Source organism: Tachypleus tridentatus, chromosome 5, assembly GCF_004210375.1.
Source record: "Tachypleus tridentatus isolate NWPU-2018 chromosome 5, ASM421037v1, whole genome shotgun sequence".
Lineage (NCBI taxonomy): Eukaryota > Metazoa > Arthropoda > Merostomata > Xiphosura > Limulidae > Tachypleus > Tachypleus tridentatus.
Window position 1 is genome coordinate 17,091,454 of NC_134829.1, and position 20,520 is coordinate 17,111,973.

Consider the following 20,520-nt stretch of genomic DNA (forward strand, 5'->3'; position numbering starts at 1 on the left):
CCTTTATGTTTTCGTGCATTGTGTTGAGTTCTAGGTCAAAATCCCAGGATTATGCTGACAAATGTTGATCCATTGTGGAGACTGGGTTTCTTGCAGGAAGAAGATGAGAGTTCCTTTTCAGTTGTGACTAGTTGTCCTCTGGCTGTGTTTTGATTTCTCATCTCTTACTTTGCCTACCTGCACCATATGGCACTCTGTTTTCCACCAGTCCCTATTCTTTTAAATGTGGATGAAGACCTTCCTTGACTGCTACTTTCCCCTTACTAGTGCTGAGAAGGTTCACATTCTAGAAGTAAAGTTGTACAGAATATTGTGAACGAGCTTCTCTTGTGAGAACATCAGCTCCTTGTTTAGCTCTATCCATTTGTAACATGGCACCTACATCCTGGTGATGGTTTTATCATACAGCTGTTCAGCTTTCTGTCATCCATCTGAGACAATAGCTCTGAATTCTATGTAAGACTGCCTGTCAGTTACAAATATGTTGCTGGTATTATATTTGCAGTTCATTGCTTTTAGCAGTCCAGAGAAGAACCTTTTTAATGGTTTCTTGCTCCAGCCTTCTGCTGCTGTAGGAACTAATAAATCTCAACTAGTCTTATGCAGAATGTTGTTGTTTCACAAAACGATGAATTCTGAATCTGCGTTTTTGCTATTTTGGTGTTGGAATAATTTATAGCTATGATGAAAGGTGCTACTACATCTTAAATAAGACTTTACACATTTTTTTCTGCTTCATCTTCTTAATTCATCTGCTACTTTATATTTTCTACTTAGACTAATTTTTGCAGGTTGCAGTGGCACCATATGTTTTTTTATTCATGGAGAAATCTGAGATAAAGATGGACTGTCTTAGTGTGGTTGTATGGCACTTGTGGTCTTTACATCTTTAGGCTCTAGTGAAACATTTTGCTTATCAAACTCTGTTTGTGTTCTCTTTATACTAATTTGGTCAGATTTAAGTCTCACTGGCCTTTTCAGCTGTGGATGAAGAGGGGCTGCAGCATCTGGAGCATGTCCTCTCATATTATTTGAGCAATTGATGCTCATTAATTTTATTAACTGCTGTAACTTCGAGTGCATTGATGCCCTCAATAGTTCTGGTTATCATCTTGTTAAAGTTGCTAATGAAGTTGAGTCACCTCTCAGAATTTACTCTCAGATAATTCAGTGTCTTTTCCAGAAACGGTGACAGTTCTTATGCCATCTAGACCTGGACTTTTATCTTTAGAAGTATATATGGCTCTGTTTGTCTCATCCAAACTAATTATGATTTCTATATCTGTATGTAGTTGTAGTTCAACAAGGGATCACTATAGTTTCAGCTTTTCCTGCATGTTGCCTTGGTAGTATTTGTTAGTGTACCTGTAAATGAAGGCTTTACTTTGTTTCTCATATGTAAGGATTGTGATACTATCATTATCATAAATAACTTATATCACCATATTTTTAGTTTTCATGCTAGATTTTGTAACTAATAAAATTCAAACAAAATGAAGTAAATGTTTTCATTAGAACTGTAGACAGAGTAGTCATATTAGATTTGAGAACTTTAATGTACTACAGCTGCCTGAAGAAGGCCTTATTATAGAAGCTAAAACTTCATCCCCTTTTCAATCAACAGGTAGTTGCAGTCTGTTAAAGTTCTCAAACAGACTGAGGTATTTCTGTTATTTATATTTTGAAGTTAAATCTCCATTATTCTGTATTTTCTTGTTTTTCAAATCTGCAGCTGAACATTATTTGCTTAACTCCTACTCAGTTTGGTTTGAATGGTTTGTAATGAATTGCTGTCTTTGTTTTTACATACATTTTTTCAATTAATTTGGTGGATAACTTTCCATATGTTACCTTTTTTGTTTTTTTTTACAAATTGGTGTTAACATTCAGTTTTTTTGTTGTTTCTTTTGCAGCTTGTCAGCGTTGCCCAGCATCTACAGCACCTAATTATGGAATGTTTTTCAAGTGGTGGCATGAGTTTCCTCCAGGTATATCTGCCCGATGTTTGACTTTGGAAGGTTAGAAAATTTAATTTGTTATTTTACTCTAAAGGGAAAAAAAATTGTAGTTAAAATCTACTAGATTTATTCTTAGGGATAATACTGGTTGGAATGTTGTGATAATGGTTCTCATAACTGCTTCAGTAAAGTATCAGAATGCAGTTTATCACACTACTAATATATTCAAGTTGTTCACTGTAAACTATATTGCTTACTTTGAAAATCTTTTCATATAATCTGACAGATTTATAAAAAATCAGTTGTTTTTTGTTGTTTTTTTGCCACAGCTGAACACAGTAATGCTGATGAGGATTTATGATTTTAAGGGGTTTGTTTTTTTTACTGTAAATTGGTTAAGAGACCTGAAAATAAAAACTCAACAGTTCTTTAATTAGTTTAACTTTGTAAAAGATACAATTGAAATGTTCAAATTCTCTCAGAACTAAGTCTGTTCTATACAACCAAGCCAAACACCTTGACTTGAGGCCTGGCATGGCCTAGCGCGTTAAGGCGTGCACTTCGTAATCTGAGGGTCGCGTGTTCGCATCCCAGTCGCGCCAAACATGCTCGCCCTCCCAGCCGTGTGGGCGTTATAATGTGACGGTCAATCCCACTATTCGTTGGTAAAAGAGTAGCTCAAGAGTTGGTGGTGGGTGGTGATGACTAGCTGCCTTCCCTCTGGTCTTACACTGCTAAATTAGGGACGGCTAGCACAGATAGCCCTCGAGTAGCTTTGTGCGAAATTCCAAAACAAACAAACAAACAAAACCTTGACTTGAAGGCACTGCATGTCATATATTTATGTTGGATTTTAGTTTTAACTTAAAATACTTATTTAATGAAATAAATGATATTTTTCTTAATCCTTTTGCAATGGGAGCCCCTTTAGTTGCTTTTCTGTGTAAATCACTATGTTGCATTTAAAATTTAATTAAAAACATTTATTATCAATATGTTTAAATAAATTTAATATTATAATTTGTATCATGATTCAAATTTTATTTTATCCAACTTTTGAGTTCTTTATTACAAAATAAATCTTTAAAAACTACCTAAAACTTCAGATGTATTTTCATGTGACTGATGAGATATGAAAAATTTCTACTTTGGCTCTTTGTATGTTGAATAATGCAATGATAATAGAGTAGAGATACACATGGCCACTCAGATGCTTACATAATCTTTTGATTCATTCCTTTTAAAGTGCTCTGAATGAATACAATCACAACAAGTAATAAATTTTTATTCAATCCCTAACAGCTGCCACTCTTACCTTCAGAGGGTTTCTTTGAGCTCTCTCCCTTCCATATAGACATTACATACATGTGTAAATGAAAATTAGAAAGAGCTCATTTTACAGTATAAGCTAGCAGTGGTTATTTTGAAGTTGATACTAAGTCTTTGTCACAGAGTACATGAAAATGACTGTAGTATTGTTAACTGTTTGATTGACTGGTTGTTTCTTCTCTAAATATATTATACTTAGAGATACAATTTAAATTGTATATTTAGGCCTTATTATTATAATTCAATTAATCACATATTTGTTATGTTGAAAATGCATAATTAAAATATTTAAACATTTTTTAAAATATACATTATATTTTCATCTGTTCTGATGGCTTATTATATAATCTCCTAAACAAATATTTTGCTTAAAGGTCATACGTGTTCCCCAAAAAACTGTAAAATGCCTTGAAGGCACTGTTGACTCATGTCAAGATGAATAATATGTTGTAAAAGGCAAGAAAGAAAAATAAAACATTAAATACTAACTATGTGTGTAAAGGAAAAGAGGTGAAATAAAGAATTTAACAGAAGGAAACTTTCTAAAGATATTCTACAAAAAATTAAAAGGTATCCTTGTTTTCTTCAATTTCCTTGTTTTAATTATTTCATTGCATTGTACATTGATCATAGTAGCTAATGTTAGGGATATGTTAAAGAAAATAAAATATAAAAAGTTACCTTAAAAAACTTTTGATATTTTTTAGGAAGTACTAGAGATCACTCAAATGAAACATGAAAACTGTAAGATGAAGAAAAATATTTTTATACTTAATATGAAAAACACTTTGCACTTGATTTGTTAATAGTTTAATAGCAAGAAACTACAATAGAAAAATAATATATTTTTAATAGAAATGGAAACAGTTAATTATGAAACCATCATTACTTGTGTACCAGATACTTAAGATTTTTAACATCTTACTAGGTTTTAAGAGGATTTGTTAAGAAATCCTTGAGTCACTGTGTGTGTTGTTGTACAAGTGAAATTTGCAACTCAATTTCTGCAAATTAAACTATCCTGCCAGGAGAAGGTTAATATTTTATTATTTAAAATACACATGTATATGCCCTTTTTTCTGTTTGTTAGAAATTTACCTTTAAGATACAGAATAATATTAAAAGACATTTGTGAAGAATTTGGTATATTATTTAGTTAAATGTTAATGTTTTAAAATGGTGGTCCTTTATTTGTACTGTTGAACTTTCAACATTTTAAGGTTAATATAACTGAAGTTCTATTGGTTTTCTCCAGTTTTTCATTTCAGGATTTGGTATTTTAGTTTTTGAAACATATAGGATGCTTTTCCAGTTTGGTTATAAAGTCATACATGTGTGATTTAAATGATAAAATGTAGGAAGAGAGCCAAGTGTGGTACCATTTTTTCTGGAAAACACACACACACACATATTTAGTAAGAAAACTTTGGAATTTTCAGATGGAGGATGTCAGACTAAGGCAGCATGGCAACCAGAAGGAAATTTTATACGTAGTGGATTTGGACACAGGGAGGATGCTTACCTTATTCTTTCTCTAGAAGTCTTAGGCTTTAGAACTAAGGAACAGCTAGCAAATGGCCAAGCTGTAGAGATTGGAAGAATCAGTTTTACATTTGAAGTGGAGTGTGAAAAAGAATGCGAGTTTGTATTTATGCAGGTAAATGTTTGGGATAGAATATTTTATGCAGTATAAATTTAGGGTTGTAGTCTGGCCTGTATGTATATGTGCTGATATAAATTTAGGGTTGTAGTCTGGCCTGTATGTATATGTGCTGATATAAATTTAGGGTTGTAGTCTGGCCTGTATGTATATGTGCTGATATAAATTTAGGGTTGTAGTCTGGCCTGTATGTATATGTGCTGATATAAATTTAGGGTTGTAGTCTGGTCTGTATGTATATGTGCTGATATATATTTAGGGTTGTAGTCTGGCCTGTATGTATATGTGCTGATATATATTTAGGGTTGTAGTCTGGCCTGTATGTATATGTGCTGATATATATTTAGGGTTGTAGTCTGGCCTGTATGTATATGTGCTGATATAAATTTAGGGTTGTAGTCTGGCCTGTATGTATATGTGCTGATATAAATTTAGGGTTGTAGTCTGGCCTGTATGTATATGTGCTGATATAAATTTAGGGTTGTAGTCTGGTCTGTATGTATATGTGCTGATATATATTTAGGGTTGTAGTCTGGCCTGTATGTATATGTGCTGATATATATTTAGGGTTGTAGTCTGGCCTGTATGTATATGTGCTGATATATATTTAGGGTTGTAGTCTGGCCTGTATGTATATGTGCTGATATAAATTTAGGGTTGTAGTCTGGCCTGTATGTATATGTGCTGATATATATTTAGGGTTGTAGTCTGGTCTGTATGTATATGTGCTGATATATATTTAGGGTTGTAGTCTGGTCTGTATGTATATGTGCTGATATATATATATATATATATATTGTAGATCAAACCAGTTTATTTACAGTTTAATTCCGTTTGTTTTGTATTCAGTTGTGTATGTGTGTGGTTCAATTGGATTTATCTATACACACATGGTATGATTTTTTTGTGAATAAACCAGTGCAAAAGATTTAAAGGGGAATAATTTTATAGTTTAATTGTTCTTCAGTGAAACTCAAACTGGAGTTGAAAATGTAGGAATAGAATTTATGCAGTGAATAAAGCTAATGAGTCTTTTTCATCAACAGTATATGTATAATTACATAGAATATGGGTAATCCTTAATTTCAAAACGACGAAAATTCAAATTGAACAAAACTGACTTGACTGAAAGTGATGCATTTGACATAAAATTGTTACTGTGTGATTGATTATGTGATCAATCTTTAGGTTTGATATGGTTTCTGATGAGTCAGTAGGCAATGTCGAGGGCAGTCACTTTCATTCTATGGTTGATTAAGGCTCTGACATACATAATATCCTAGGAGATTATAGTGCTGTTTTATTTTTAAAAATTAGATCAGAATTTCTTGTTGTCAATACTTGATTTCTATAGTATGTAGTTTGGTGTATATCACACCAATCCTGGAAGTATGATACTGGTAATTATGCCATTATTTTTTATTGAGACAAATTCTATTCTGATTGTACCTAAAGATTGCAGTATAACTAAGTCCACTATATCATGCTGGTTTATTGTTGATTAATAACCTCATCCCTAATTGTATTCCTCAAAATGATCATGTTTACCTATTTTGCATTAGTATGCTGTTCATCCATTCTTCATCAGAGGTGAAACTGTTGATCACTAATAAGGAACTTGACTCATATCTGAAATAATAAGGTGCCTGATTCTGAATAGTGTTAGCAAAGTCCAAATTAACTATGTGGTTAAGTGCAGAGCTAAAGCAGATTTTCTGGACCTTAAGCAAAGCTCAAGAAGACTTCTCTTTGCTGCTTAATTATTGATACTCTGATTATAAACTTTCAAACTTTGACTCTGAATATACCAAATGACTTGCTGTATTGTCTGATTCCACATTATTAAATTGCTTACAAACTACTTTATTGAAAGTTAAACCTTTACTTTCTATCACCAGTTAACACTTTCTCAAAGTTATGTAGAAAGTAGTTAATTTAATCTGAAGACAAAATGAAGTTCATTATTTCTATAGCATATGTTGGACACTTAACATGTGCACATAATTAATTATATTAATTTTTGAATTGTTTTTATGTGTAATTTCTAATTTGATCAGGTAAATTTATATATACTATAATGTATATATGTGTGTGTGTGCGCATGTCTGTATATGTATATAAAAATTCAAACAACTAAAACAAAATAATAGGTGCCATACATGGTGTGACATTGCATCAAAGTCATTCAGGACTATGAGTCACATGATTGTTGACAGCACGAGAATGGCTTTCAGTGTTTTAGAGGTAAGTACGTGTATGAAATTCGTCTATGTTTGGACATGTTATGGAGAATTTTAAGTGAAATAAATGGGCTCATATTGTTTTCAACAATATTTATTCATGGATTCATGGACCAAATTTAAATTTTACTCTGAACATTTTGAGATTAAATTTAAATTCCAATAGCAATAGTAATTTATTTTTACAAATTGTATTTTTATTGCTTTCAAAAATTCTAGAAACAAGTGTCAAATGAAATAACTTTTGTCTGCAGAGTTCACTGCAGAGAGGTGTGGCAGTTATTGAAACATGGTCTGGTCGACAGAAGAAACAACATTACAGGTAATTGTCAAAATAAATAATCTAGCAAGTGTTAAAAAGGGACTCAAAATTGATTAAATATAGGAGTTACATCAGTCATAAAAATGAATGGTTGATGATGTTTAAAAAGCTAAAGTTTTATTGTCAATATTTAAAAATTTAATTAGCATTTTTGAATTTAAAAATTTCAGCATAGAATTTATAATCAGATTAAACGCATTTCATTTCCAAATGGAGATGCAAGTGTTGTCAGTTTGTGACATAAAATATCTTTATTATTTTAGTTTAATTATTGTCAATTATTAGTGTGAATTGTTTCTTGTACGTAAGTTTGTTGAATATGAACCTTTTCACATGTCACAGTCTTTTGCAAACTTGCATTCAAAATTTAATTAAACTACATTATTATCATTATATACAAATAAACTTAAAAATAACAGATAAATATAATTTTTTTTTGAAAAAAAACTTGATATTTAAGGTGTTTTAGGGATAACGCAAATGAAATTTGAAAATTAAATCACTTTGCACTTGGCTGGAGCAGTCAATACTTTTAACATCTTAATTATGGACAAAGTTTTAGTAAAAATACATAATTGAAAATTCTGATTTTTTTGTTTACAAATATTTGCTGAAAGCCTGCCAGATTTTGCATAGATAATTTAGTACTTTAAAGAGTCATAATATGGTTACAAGGCCGTGTAAAATATGCTAGCCCATCATGATAGGGTTAAGAAGTCATTATATTAGAAAAGAGTTCCATTTTGGTTCTTTAAATGTGGAGTCAGATATCCACAGTTTTTGTAATCCAAATAAAATGAAGTTGTGTTTGGTTTGATGTATTACTAGTTTCACAGAAAAAAAACAAATTTTTTTCTGCCAGATTGTGATATTTCACAACTTGTAAATAAAATTATTGCTGTATGTTATACTGCAGAAACCTACACACAACTATTTTATTATGATTAAAATAAAATCCAATTATTTTGCTTAATTCATTCAATTCTTTGTAATTAAAAATACTTATTACTGAAGTTGTGATAAAAGTTTTTGTTTGACTTTTTATTTATACACTAGTTTCACCTTTATATCAGTTATATAATACTTTTATCACAACACAATCAAACTTGTTAGGTAAGTTGATGAAAATTTCAGCCTAAATATAAAAGTAGTTAATTTGGCAAAATGATTAGTATGTTTTTTGTGGACTTCTTAATTGTGGGAAATATATTTTAATTAATTTTGAGGCTGCCACTAGATTACAGAAAAGAAATATCTTGTAATTTTAGCTTCAATTATAATTCAGTAAGACATATAGAATGTAGATATAATAATGTTCTTTTGTTTTATTTGTTGACTAGATTTTTAAAAAATGATTTTATGTAATAATATCCTTTATGTTCTGTAGTATTACAAACTAAATTCTGTACTGTATGGAAGTTACAACATGAACATTATTTATTATGAATGTTTATGAACATAGTAATTGTGCTAACCATAATTAATTTTCCTAAAGTTGTTTACATTATTTTGCATATGTGTTGTTGCTAATTAACTTCAAACAAATGTAGTTCTATATCAAAAAAGAAATGTTTTATCTCTAATTTTTTGTATCATTTCTAACAATAAGATTTAGATTTGACAGGCTGCTGATAAAAGTTTCCAAAATTGTTTTTATATTTTCAGTTACAAAGTGACACAAGATTGTCCTTACACTTTTAGTTGGGCCTTTCAGAAAATTGGCAGTGATGGAACATGGAAAAGATGGTTTCATACAGCTCCTTCGGATGAAGTGGATGATAAGGCCATAATCTATGAAATATCAGTCACTAACAGTAAAAATGGTGGTGCATCAGAGTGTCTGCCTTGTCCTGAAGCAGCTGAAGGAACTGGGTATCTATATTTATTTTTTCATGAAATCAGAAGAGTTTTATGTTTTGCTTTTTATGATTCTTCATATTTTATTTTGTCTGTTTTTTGGTAATGTTATGTTGGATTTGAACTATGTGTTTAAATAGGTTTATAGAATTTTAAATTCAGTTTTCTTAGTTTTGTACCAAAGGTTCACTGACCTTGAAAGCTTATAGAAACTTTATAATGATCGATTGTAATTATCTGTAATGAACATTTTATATTTTAAATGAAAGACTTGCTCCATTGTAAAGCTTTGAATTTTTTTTCAATCATGGTATTTGAATTAAAACAAAAAATTCTTTCTGTATGGGGTCAGTCACTATCACTGATTTTGTATCCACAAAACAACCATCAGAGTTTGTCTACTATACTTTTTAATATGTTTTTATATCTTTATGAAATTTGGCAAACCTTCAGTAAATATTTAAGTCTTTTTTACATAAAAATTGGGTTCTTAATTGAGTATCTTTACTGAAGATTTGTCCATGAATATATGGCATCAGAGCAACTGCTCATCTGAAAAAAATTAAATTTCTTTTGAATAATCTCTAAAACTTTCTAAATAAATTTTCAACTTTTTTAGTAAAAAAAATTATACTTTATCTAGTATTTTCTCTAACCTAGTTCTATACAAGTTTGGTCAATTTAACCGATCTTGTAAACAAAATAAAAAATTACACAAAAAAAACAAACAGAATTATAGTAACAAGCACAAAGCAAATAATGTTCTGTAACTGTTATAATTTTATTGACTTTCTAATTAAGACGAGAGGGGCTTAAATTAATTCCCTTTGCTGTTTGTTCTGAACAACACAAGATAAATTTAAAAACTGTAAGTGAAATGAACTACTCTATGTACAGAAAACAAGATAGCATTATAAATCATTTGATAGATGGAAACTTTTCTTTCTATTGGTTATAAATGATGTAGCATAAAATATTAGAGAACATTATTGTGAAAGAAAGGATGTGTGACAGGTGAACATGGCAAAAAGGTCTGATTTTGTAGTTTTTGAGTCTCTAAACAAAGAAGATTGAGGGCTATAAAATTGTTATTTGCCTGGGTAACTACTATATAATGAGTAATTCACATTAAAATACATACTTTGGAGACAGAAGAAACAACATTACAGGTAATTGTCAAAATAAATAATCTAGCAAGTGTTAAAAATTTCACAAGCCACAAGATAGAGAAGGCTGGAGAACAAGAGAACAAATATCATGATTCTTATACTAGGGAAGATTGAGGACTTTTTAAACATATTCCTATAAAATTAAATGCTTTAAACTTAAGTAATATTGAAATTTAGTTATTAACTTTTTATATTTTGCAATTTTATTCATAAACATTTATAATAAAGTAGTTTAATTAAATTTTAATGTAACTGTAACCCCACATTTGGACAGTGGTACACTTGCAGTCTTACAACACTAAAAATTGGGTTTTAGTAAGCTTAGAGCACAGATAGCCCATTGTGTTGCTTTGTGTTTAATTTCAAATAAACAATATTATGTAAATGGCCACAAGATACTCACTTTTACCTGCCCATTGTGAAAGGGATGAAGTATTTTATGGTTTTCCCTTGTGAAATCACCCATTTTTAGAGAGTATAATAAAATTACATGAAGATTTAATGTTTTAACATTTTGACATTTCATTGTTGCAGGCAGTGACTTGTAATGAGCAAATTATAGTTCTATGCTGTTAATTCACTTTATATCTAATAATTTTCCACCAAATACTATTGAAATGTCAAAAGTTAGAACATTCTCATTGTTGAGTTTTGTCTTATTTTCCAACCAAGGAAGCTTTATGCTCTGCATACCATCTAGCCCTTCCACATGACTGATTTAGTCATTTCATCGAATAAAACTTTATATATTGTAACCATGCTGTCCTGATTAGCTATCTCAAAGAGCAAAAGCTTTTCCTACTGCAGCATTAGCTGAGGTTGGTCCAATTCTAGGTTGCCAGACTATGAAGTTGAGATTCCACGGCTCATTTCTCATTTCTACACAAACAAAGAAAATCTTGTTCCACATTTTGAGACCATGGGTATAATATAAGAGTGAAAGTTAAATCTTATTATTTCATCTACAGAAATCAGCAGGAGATTTGATGTTAGATGCTGATGATCTGCTGGCTTCCCTCTAGTCTTTAACTTCAAAAGGAGAGTTAGCTAGTGCAGACAACCCTTATGTAGCAGTGCATGAAATATAATAATACTACAACAATAATGAGTGAACTGTTGAAGAATTATTTACAGTCTTTGTGACTGTAAAAGCTTTATATCTTTTCATTTTAGTATTGTACCATCTTGTCATAAGATTTCTACATGTACTCTTTCGTTTAACATCTTAATTGTAGGAAAATATCACTTGTTTCTGTATTTATTTTTTATTCGAATTTTATTGTCAGTTTATATACATGTTGCTACAGTCTTTTCTTTCTTTTACTGCCTATTTTCTCTTTCTCTTCTCACAAATATGAGATGATGCATAAGAAATAAGAAATAATAAAGTGACTCATATTGTTTAACAAGTTTGTATAGGACTAAAAGAATTCAAACTTTGACAAATTTTAGAAAATTATTATTTATAATTTAACAAAATTTATTGTTTGCATAATATACCATTGTTATATTGCTAAGCACATGAAGAACAACTTCATAAAACATGAAATTGTTAATGTCTATATTACCCAAGAAATTAAGTTTAAGATGCCAGGAGAATGCTATCTGCCTGAATGCACAGTGCCAACTTTAAAGTTTTGTGGAGGAGGAATAATAGTCTTGGGCTTTTTTCATGGTTTTGGCAAGGCTCTTTAGTTCCAGTGAAGGGAAATCTTAATGCTACAGCGTACAATAACATTCTAGAGAATTGTGTGCTTCCAATTTAGTGGCAGCAGTTTGGGGAAGGCTGTTTTTTGTTTCAGCATGACAATGACCCCATGCACAAAGCAAGATCATAAAGACATGGTTTACCAAGGTTGGTGTTGAAGAATTTGACTGGCCTGCACAAAGCCCTGACTTCAACCCCATCAAATACCTTTAGGATGACTTGGAACACATACTGCGAGCCAATCCTTCTCGCTTGACATTTGTGTCTGACCTCAATAATGCTCTTTAGACATGTTCCAAAATCTAGTGAAAAGCCTTCCAAGAAGAATGGAGGATGTTATAGCAGCAAAGGGGGGACCAACTCCATATTAATACCCATGGTTTTGGAATGAGATGTTCAACAAGCACATATGGGTGTGATGATCAAGTGTCCACATACTTTTGGCCATATAGTGTATCTCTCCTACACTTTACCTGTTGAGATATTCCTTGTGAATTTATCTTCTACCTTGGCAGGCTGCCCTTCTGGATAGGATATTAATGTGGTCTTGCCTGCATCATTTTGCTAACACTCAAGCCACAACCCAGACTCCTTGTTTCACCATTTTCTTATGTTTTCCTTATTTCTTGTGGCCACCTGTGGACTTCAGTGGTCTGTTTATTTGCTGTTGATATTTCATGTTCTCTTTATCCTTCTACATATCTTCTCCTTTCTCTGGATTATCTTTAGTTCCTTAATTTTTCTGTGGATAGTGTGGAAAACTCCTCAATTTTACCATTTTCCCTTCCATCCAATTCTCATTTTTAGCTTTGGCCTGATCCAGATAGACTTTTGTGTCCTGTACATGTTCTTCTCTGTTATATTTCCCACTTCCTTTAGTGGAGCTCCTTACTGCCTCTTTCTTTCTTGACAGTCATCTGCTATTTGTGATTTTTTTCCTTCCACTGTTGCCAGTTGGGTTTGGTTTGTAATTTGATTAGCTTTTTGCTCTTTACTGCCTTTCTCCTGTACTTTTGTCCAGGTGTTTTCTTATCCAATTTGACAACTTACCCTCTTCTCTGGTATTTCAACTTTGTCTTCCCTTGGAGTATTTCTTCAGTTTAACATGTGGACTACCAGTAATACATTCACCTCTCACTGTTTATATGGGTTCATGGTTTCTTCCTCTTTGGGGTATCATCTTCCACCAATAGGCATTCTTCAAAATTCAGTGAGAATTTGACTGGATATGTTATTTTTGTTATTCTTTCTTTTTCAGACCCTTTGTCTTTTATAATTCCTCAGTGTTTGGATCCTACTCTGTGGTGACCAGTGCCTGTCAAGGTATTCTTTAACAGATCAAATCTGCACTGCACAGCTATGTTAACTTACATACTATTTCCATGGCCATTCAATGCACACTACAGAGATGGAGGTTCTGCAGGATCACTTGTAAGTTTATCCTCATGATGGAACCTTTAACAAAACATTTACCCATCCTGGACTGTACTCACCCATGAACTACATGGGTAAGGCAGAAGGGGATAGCTGTCCATCCCTGATATGCTTTATGTGAAATAAAGTGGTCTGTTTTTTTAAAAATAGGGTTTCGTGGTCACCCATTGCACTGTCTCAAATGTTATTTTCCCTTCAGACTCTCCATCAAGTTTTCCCATGTTTTCTTCTAGTGGAATTTGAGAGTCCTTACCACTTCCCAGTTACAAACCATTCTCCTGAATGAGTTATTAAAATACATAATACAAACAAAATATGGAAATGATTATATAGTTGAGATTTAGTTGAGAGTAGGGTGTTGGTGTTCTGCTGGTGTAGATGACATGACATTCTCCATAAAAAAATAAATATAAATGGGAGTTGAGCTGTCAGAATAACACTTCACCCTTTTAATTGAGATTTCTCATCCTTTCCACATGTGGATGTGTGCTCCCATTAGCTGGGTTTTGGACTTAGTGTTGAACCAATCAGCATAAGTCCTCACATTTTTATCACAATTGTCTGTATTCCTCTATCATTTATGCTCTTGTTACTCCATCCATGTTATGGGTCAAGTGGAGGTAGAGTACTGTGCAAAAGTGTTAAAACAAGAGAATATTTTGTCATTTTTTTCTATTTTATAAGGCAAATGCTTCAATGCATTAAATAATGTAAATTTCAATATTGTGGTAATGCTTCACTGATCCCTGTTGACAACAGAATGAGCCACCATAAGAATACTTATCATTCCTTAGAATTTATATATGCTTGTACCATGGATATGTCAAAAGAGTTCTGCTTGAATGAACATACTGATCAAATTTAATGTCTTCGATAATTACACTATGCAACAACATTTTTTTTTTTCTTGTTCTTGGGCAGAAAGTGTTATTTTTCAATTGCTTATGCCTAAAGTAAATGGAAAAGACCTATTTTTCTCTTTAAACTTTGCTTTTGTGACCTGGGCAATGAAATTTTCAAATTTACCCATTTTTCAGAGCATTCCAGGTAGATTCAGTGCTGAGTAGCTGAAAGAGAATTTTCTTGAACTTATAAGAATTTTCAAGAACTTTTTAGAACTTACAATAATTTTCAAGAACCATTTAGAATTTTCTAGAACCTTCCATAGTAATATATATGCAGGGGCCTCACCACTTCAGTTTAGTTCTAGCTGCATAAGTGAACACATAAACCTATCTCATTTTATCAGAGGTAGCAGCAAAAAACTGTAAGCATTCTCCAGATGCATTATGCTATGTACGTGGCCAATTTATTGATACAAGAGTGAAAAAGTACTTTCTGACAGTGTCTGCTAAAATGTGTGAAGCCTACAAGGCATATTTCGGAATGTCTGTCGGGGATCAAGACAAACCCTGGGCACTTCATTTTATCTGCAAGCACTGCATAAAAACTCTAGAGGGTAAGACAGAGAATGTTTGCTTACTTGAATAGTAAGATTTTATATTATACAAATTTTAGACCTTTTAAGATTTAAATATCTTTTGGTGCACCTCAAAGAGAAATACAACAGCATTAAAACCTTGCTAGAAGCCTTGAAGTATGATGAATATTGCTGGGAGGTTATTGGAGACTTCGAAATGGTGGTATTCCTGATGGGTCTCCAAGGAAGCCTGATCGAGTTTCTCTGTTTTCCTTGCCTTTGGGACAGCAGGGATACTGCATTGCACTACAACAAGAAGCACTGGCCATAACGGACCGAGTTCACAGTGTGGAGGCACAATGTCAAGTGTGAGCCACTAGTGGATCTCCAGAAGATGTTGCTCCCATCATTGCACATAAAATTGGGTCTTATGGAACAATTTGTCATAGCTCTTGATAAGGAGTCTGTAGTCTTTGTACACCTTTGAGACTTCTTCCCTAAGCTGTTTGAGACAAAAGTCAAAGCTGGTGTCTTTGTTGGACCACAAATAAAGAAGATCCTGGAGTACACAGAATTCCTCAAGAAGCTCAGTAGGAAAGAAAAAAAGCTTGGAGCAGCTCTGTCACAGTGATTTGGGGCTTCTTGGGCAATCACAAGGCTGAAAATTATGTGGATCTGGTTGAGGCTCTAGTGAAGAACTACAGCAAAATGGGCTGCAGAATGTCCCTGAAAGTCCATATTCTTGATGCTCATCCTGATAAATTCAAGAAGAACATGGGAGCATACTCAGAGGAGCACCTAGGAGCATATAGCGAAAACATGATGGGTGAATATATTTGGGGGCTGATACATGAAAGTGATTTACATTACAGTCGCAAATCTCGAAAAACTACTCACTTCTAAACATTTTTGTTCATATTTTGTATAACTTTAGTATAAATATATGTAAATCTTGATTCATATGTTGTTTTATTCAGACCTTGTGTAAATGAAAATGTTCAAATTTGCCCGTTTTTACATAGAAAATAGGTTAATTTATAAATTTCATTATCCAGGTCACAAAAGCAAAATTTGAAGGGAATAATGGCCATTTTCTGTGTTTTAACAACATAAGCAATTAAGAAATAACACAAAATTTGTATTGCATAGTGTTTTACTGTACCTCACAAAGTATCTTAACTATACAGAAAGAAGCTAGCAAGGAGCTAGCAAATGGCACTAATACAGGGTATAAGAAATCAATTTAATAGCACTCCACAAACAGACCTTGAAAACAACAGTGTTTAACAGTACATATGAAATTTGGTTGTTGTGTCACAGCCCAAAAAGTATAGAGAATTGTCAGCAGAGAGTTTGGATAAAAGCTTTATGTGATAGTTTTTAGATTCTCCGATAAATTGTTCTAGACTTGAAATGCTCCCCAAACACTGCAGCTTAGATCATACGATTAAGACAGGTAAATTTGAAAATAAGAAAAGATGAGGCAGAACATCTAAATTCAATGATACTTATGTTAAGTATCTTTGTTTATGCAATAAGCCTTCAGGACAAACTAAAGACTGCCACTAATTTCATGCTTGAGATAAATGATCATGTACCAAGTGACAGAAGAGTGTCCAGATAAGCATTATCAAGAAGACTCAATGAGAATGGAATGTTTGGTGAGATAGCAGTTAAAAAACCTCTACTGTGATCGCCAAACATTATAAAGAGACTGCAGTTTGCTAAAGAGTACAAAAATTGGAATGATGATCCTTGGAAAAGGGTGTTATGGACAGATGAGTTTAAGTGTGAAATATTTGGTTCAAAAGGTATGTTGTATGTCTGGTGGAAGACAGATAAAAGATACATACCTCAATACACAGCACCTACCACGTAGCTTGGGGGAGGCATTGTGATAGTGTGGAGGTGTTTTTATGCTGAAGCAACAGGAGCTACTTGCAAAATAGATGGAATAATGGACCAACTCAAGTACCATCAGATACCATCATTGATTTGCATACTCTTAGTAAAGGATTTTATTACTAAGAAGATAATGACTCAAAACTCTCATCCAACCTGTGCAGAAATTATTTAACTAAGAAAGAAGCAGCTGAAGTCATTGAAATGATATATTGGATACCATGGAGTGCCAGTCTCAACCCAGTTGAGCATATCTGTTACTTGATATACCAGAAACTTCACAAATCAAAAGATACTTCCTAAGAAACTTTTTTGGGAGTATGTTAGAGACGTTTGGAGTAAAATCCCAAAGGACAGTTTGATTAAATATGTTCTAACAATGCCTGAAAGATTGTCTGCAATTATTAAAGCAAAAGGGGGCTGCACAAAATATTAACTGTTTACTGAACTCAAGCACTTTCACTGAGTTTTATGTTGTATTAAATATGAAGATTACTAAAATTTTGATGTCTCATCTGGGATTTACCTTCCATTGTTCCTTGAAAGTAGCTTGCAATCTAATTTTTAACCCTGCCCTAACACTATTATGTAGTGTAGTTCTTGCAGATTATTATGATTATTTGCCTTCCACTATCCCTTTATACTTGTAATTATAAAGATGTTACTGTGCTTGAGGCAGTTCTGATTAATTTCACTTTTGAGGGAGATGGTTTACATTATGCAGACATCTCTTTGACACTGGATGTTGGGTTTCCTGATCAATCTCAATTTATTGTATTAACATATTCCATGTATGTGGATCTAGGGGTTCTCAATTCCCTCTAGCTTCGAACTTGAGTTGAAGATGGTATGAATCTCTTTCCTATCCCCCATGTGGATGTCAGTTCCTGATGGACTGAAATTTAGATTGTAGTTTACTTGCAAGTGGTATGATCCTCTTTCCCACAGTAACATGGATGTTCATACTTGGTGGCCAGGTTTTGGATGGTAGTTGCCTTACCAAAGTATGATCCTCATCCTGCCTCTGAGTTGGTGTCAGCTACCAGTGGCATGGGGTTTGGATGTATTTGACTTGCTGTGCATGGTCCTTCATGCCCTAAACACTCTACACCAAGGACACATCCTTTTAATTTTGCCCGCTTTTATACTTTCTGGGATAAAGTTGCATAAATTTTATATGGTTTATATCATAATCTGACCTTATTTCTCTCTCACTTGGATTTGCTCTTCTGTTTTCCACCCATATGTGTGAGATCTTTCTACAATGAGTGAAGAGTATACTTGGTTCAGAAGTGATGTGGCTTATCAAGGATGCTTCTTTCTTTTCTTCACACCAGTCCCTCCACTTCTTCTGTATGGGATTCTAAGTGTTTATGTGAGAGAAAGTAATGTAACATATCTGAAGTTATAATTTTCAATACTGAAAATATATTTATAATAGGTACTTACCTTCTCCCATCCCCTATGTGTGGATTCCTGTACGTGGTGAGGGGACCTCCCAGGGAATGTTCTGTTCTTTCTGGTTACCTCCTCTGGGATCTAAACATCCACCCACATGTTTGCCGTGCATGGCGACCCTTGAAGGGGAGGAGAGGATCCTGGTGGTTGAGGAGTCCAACCCTAACACACCACTTTGGCCTTGAATTCCTGTAGACGGGCAGCCTTTGGGTGGCCCCCCTTGGGTCAGTCGGCTGGTCCACTTGGGCTAGAGTCAACCAAGTACCAGTGTTGGAAGTTCTGAACAAGTGTTGTGGACATTGTGTCTTATGCTGGTGTTTGGGTATAGTGCTCACGAAACCCTGGCGTTGCTGCAATGTCCTTGAATGACATTGTAGTGCATCCCCTCGTAGGGCTCCATGGTGGGTGGGGTCAGTGGGTACCGAAGTTTTCCTTTTTTCCTATGGATCCTTCTGTGAAAAATTTAAATAAAATAGTGAAAAAACAGTCAATAGGTAAATGACCACGTCTTGAAGACTCTGAGCAGTAATCTTCAACATCTGTAACACACGTACCTCATTTTCTTATATTACATTTTCTTTCAGAAAAACCTTTAGGGCAAATGTCCCCCTTTCTTATTCAAGAGGGACTAGAGGGACTTGCTGGCTCTCCAAAGTCAGTAAAGAAGCTTCGATCTGGAGACATATTGGTTGAAACATCCACATCCCAACACAGTGTACTCCTCTTGAATTCAAGGGCAATTGAGGATGTACCTATTCAAGGTACCGGTAACCTCATGCTACCTTGAATTCATCACGAGGAGTTATTGTTGAGAGGGATTTGAAAAACGTCCCCAAGTCAAAGATTCTCACTGGTTTCTTTACTCAAGGAGTTTCTGCAATGAGGCACATCTCCACTTACAAAGACAGAGTTACACTGCCAACAAATAACCTCGTTTTTACATTTACATCACCACGAGCACCTGCCACCATCAAGGCAGGTTATCTAAATTGCAGGGTACGGCCATACATTCCAAACTCTCTTCGATGTTTCCAGTGTCAGAGGTTCGGCCACTCAAAGACGTCATGTCGTGGTTCCCTGATGTGCTTGTTGTGGTGGCAAGGACCACTATGCCTATGAGTGTGACAAAGTCCCACATTGTGTCAACTACAATGGTTCTCGCCCTTCCTACTTTTGTTCTTGCCCAAAATGGTTGGAGGAAAAAGAGGTGCAGCGTTTGAAAACGAGTCATAACATTAGTTATCCTGAGGCTAGGAAAGTGCTGTCCACCACTTCATCTCGGGCGTATCCTGCTGTACTCCGTTTTACGACTACAGTGGGAGTGCAGACAGATCTCTCTGTGCCTCCAAGAGAATCGTTTTCAAAACATATGAAAAGTCTTTTGCCCTCCATGGTTAAAAAGGTTGATGAATCAACTTCTGCACTCATCTCTGTTCCTCTCATACATTCCAACAAATCCCAAGATCCACATCCTTTGGTTTCAAATATAGGCATTTCTTCAGATACATCTTTTTCTCCCACCCCAAGATGCAAAGCAATCATTCGTTCGCATCCTCAGTCACTGGAATCCCTTTTCAACAGCAAAGACCTGCCCAATCAACCCAGGGTAGGATCCATGGAGGTCGATTGACCTCATCCGAATAAGGTCAGTAAGGAAAAAAGACGTGGTCTTAAACAGAAGGGATCTCCAGCTACTTCGCCTACCCATCATTAAAAATGGCCACCTTGATACAATGGAACTGTCGAGGTTTACATTCTAATCTGGATGATATCAAAACACTGATTGCTTCCTACCATCCTGTATGTCTTTCCTTACAAGAAACATTTCTGAAACCTGCCGTTACAGTCACCTTTCTCTGTACAGAAATGACAGGCTGTTTGATGGACGAGTACATGGAGGGGTGGCACTGTTGGTTGATCAGCATGTGCCCACCCTGTCTTTGTCATTCAACACACCCTTGGAGGCCGTAGCTACCCGTGTTTCCTTCGGTCATACCATCGCTCTTTGTTCTCTCTACCTGTGCCCTGGAGAAACATATGCTCAATCAGACCTTGATGCTCTC

At 34.0% G+C, this 20,520-nt stretch overlaps 1 protein-coding gene across 3 annotated transcripts in view; it reads left to right on the plus strand.

The window, feature by feature from the left end:
• The window catches only part of LOC143250619 (endosome/lysosome-associated apoptosis and autophagy regulator family member 2-like), a 95,265-nt gene that overhangs the window by 33,329 nt on the left and 41,416 nt on the right, over positions 1-20,520 (plus strand). For all 3 annotated transcript variants that reach the window (XM_076501447.1, XM_076501448.1, XM_076501449.1), the window contains exons 9-12: positions 1,914-2,018; positions 4,727-4,944; positions 7,442-7,509; positions 9,175-9,381. In XM_076501447.1, the coding sequence (XP_076357562.1) occupies positions 1,914-2,018; positions 4,727-4,944; positions 7,442-7,509; positions 9,175-9,381 (598 nt within the window). The remainder of the gene's footprint in view (positions 1-1,913; positions 2,019-4,726; positions 4,945-7,441; positions 7,510-9,174; positions 9,382-20,520) is intronic.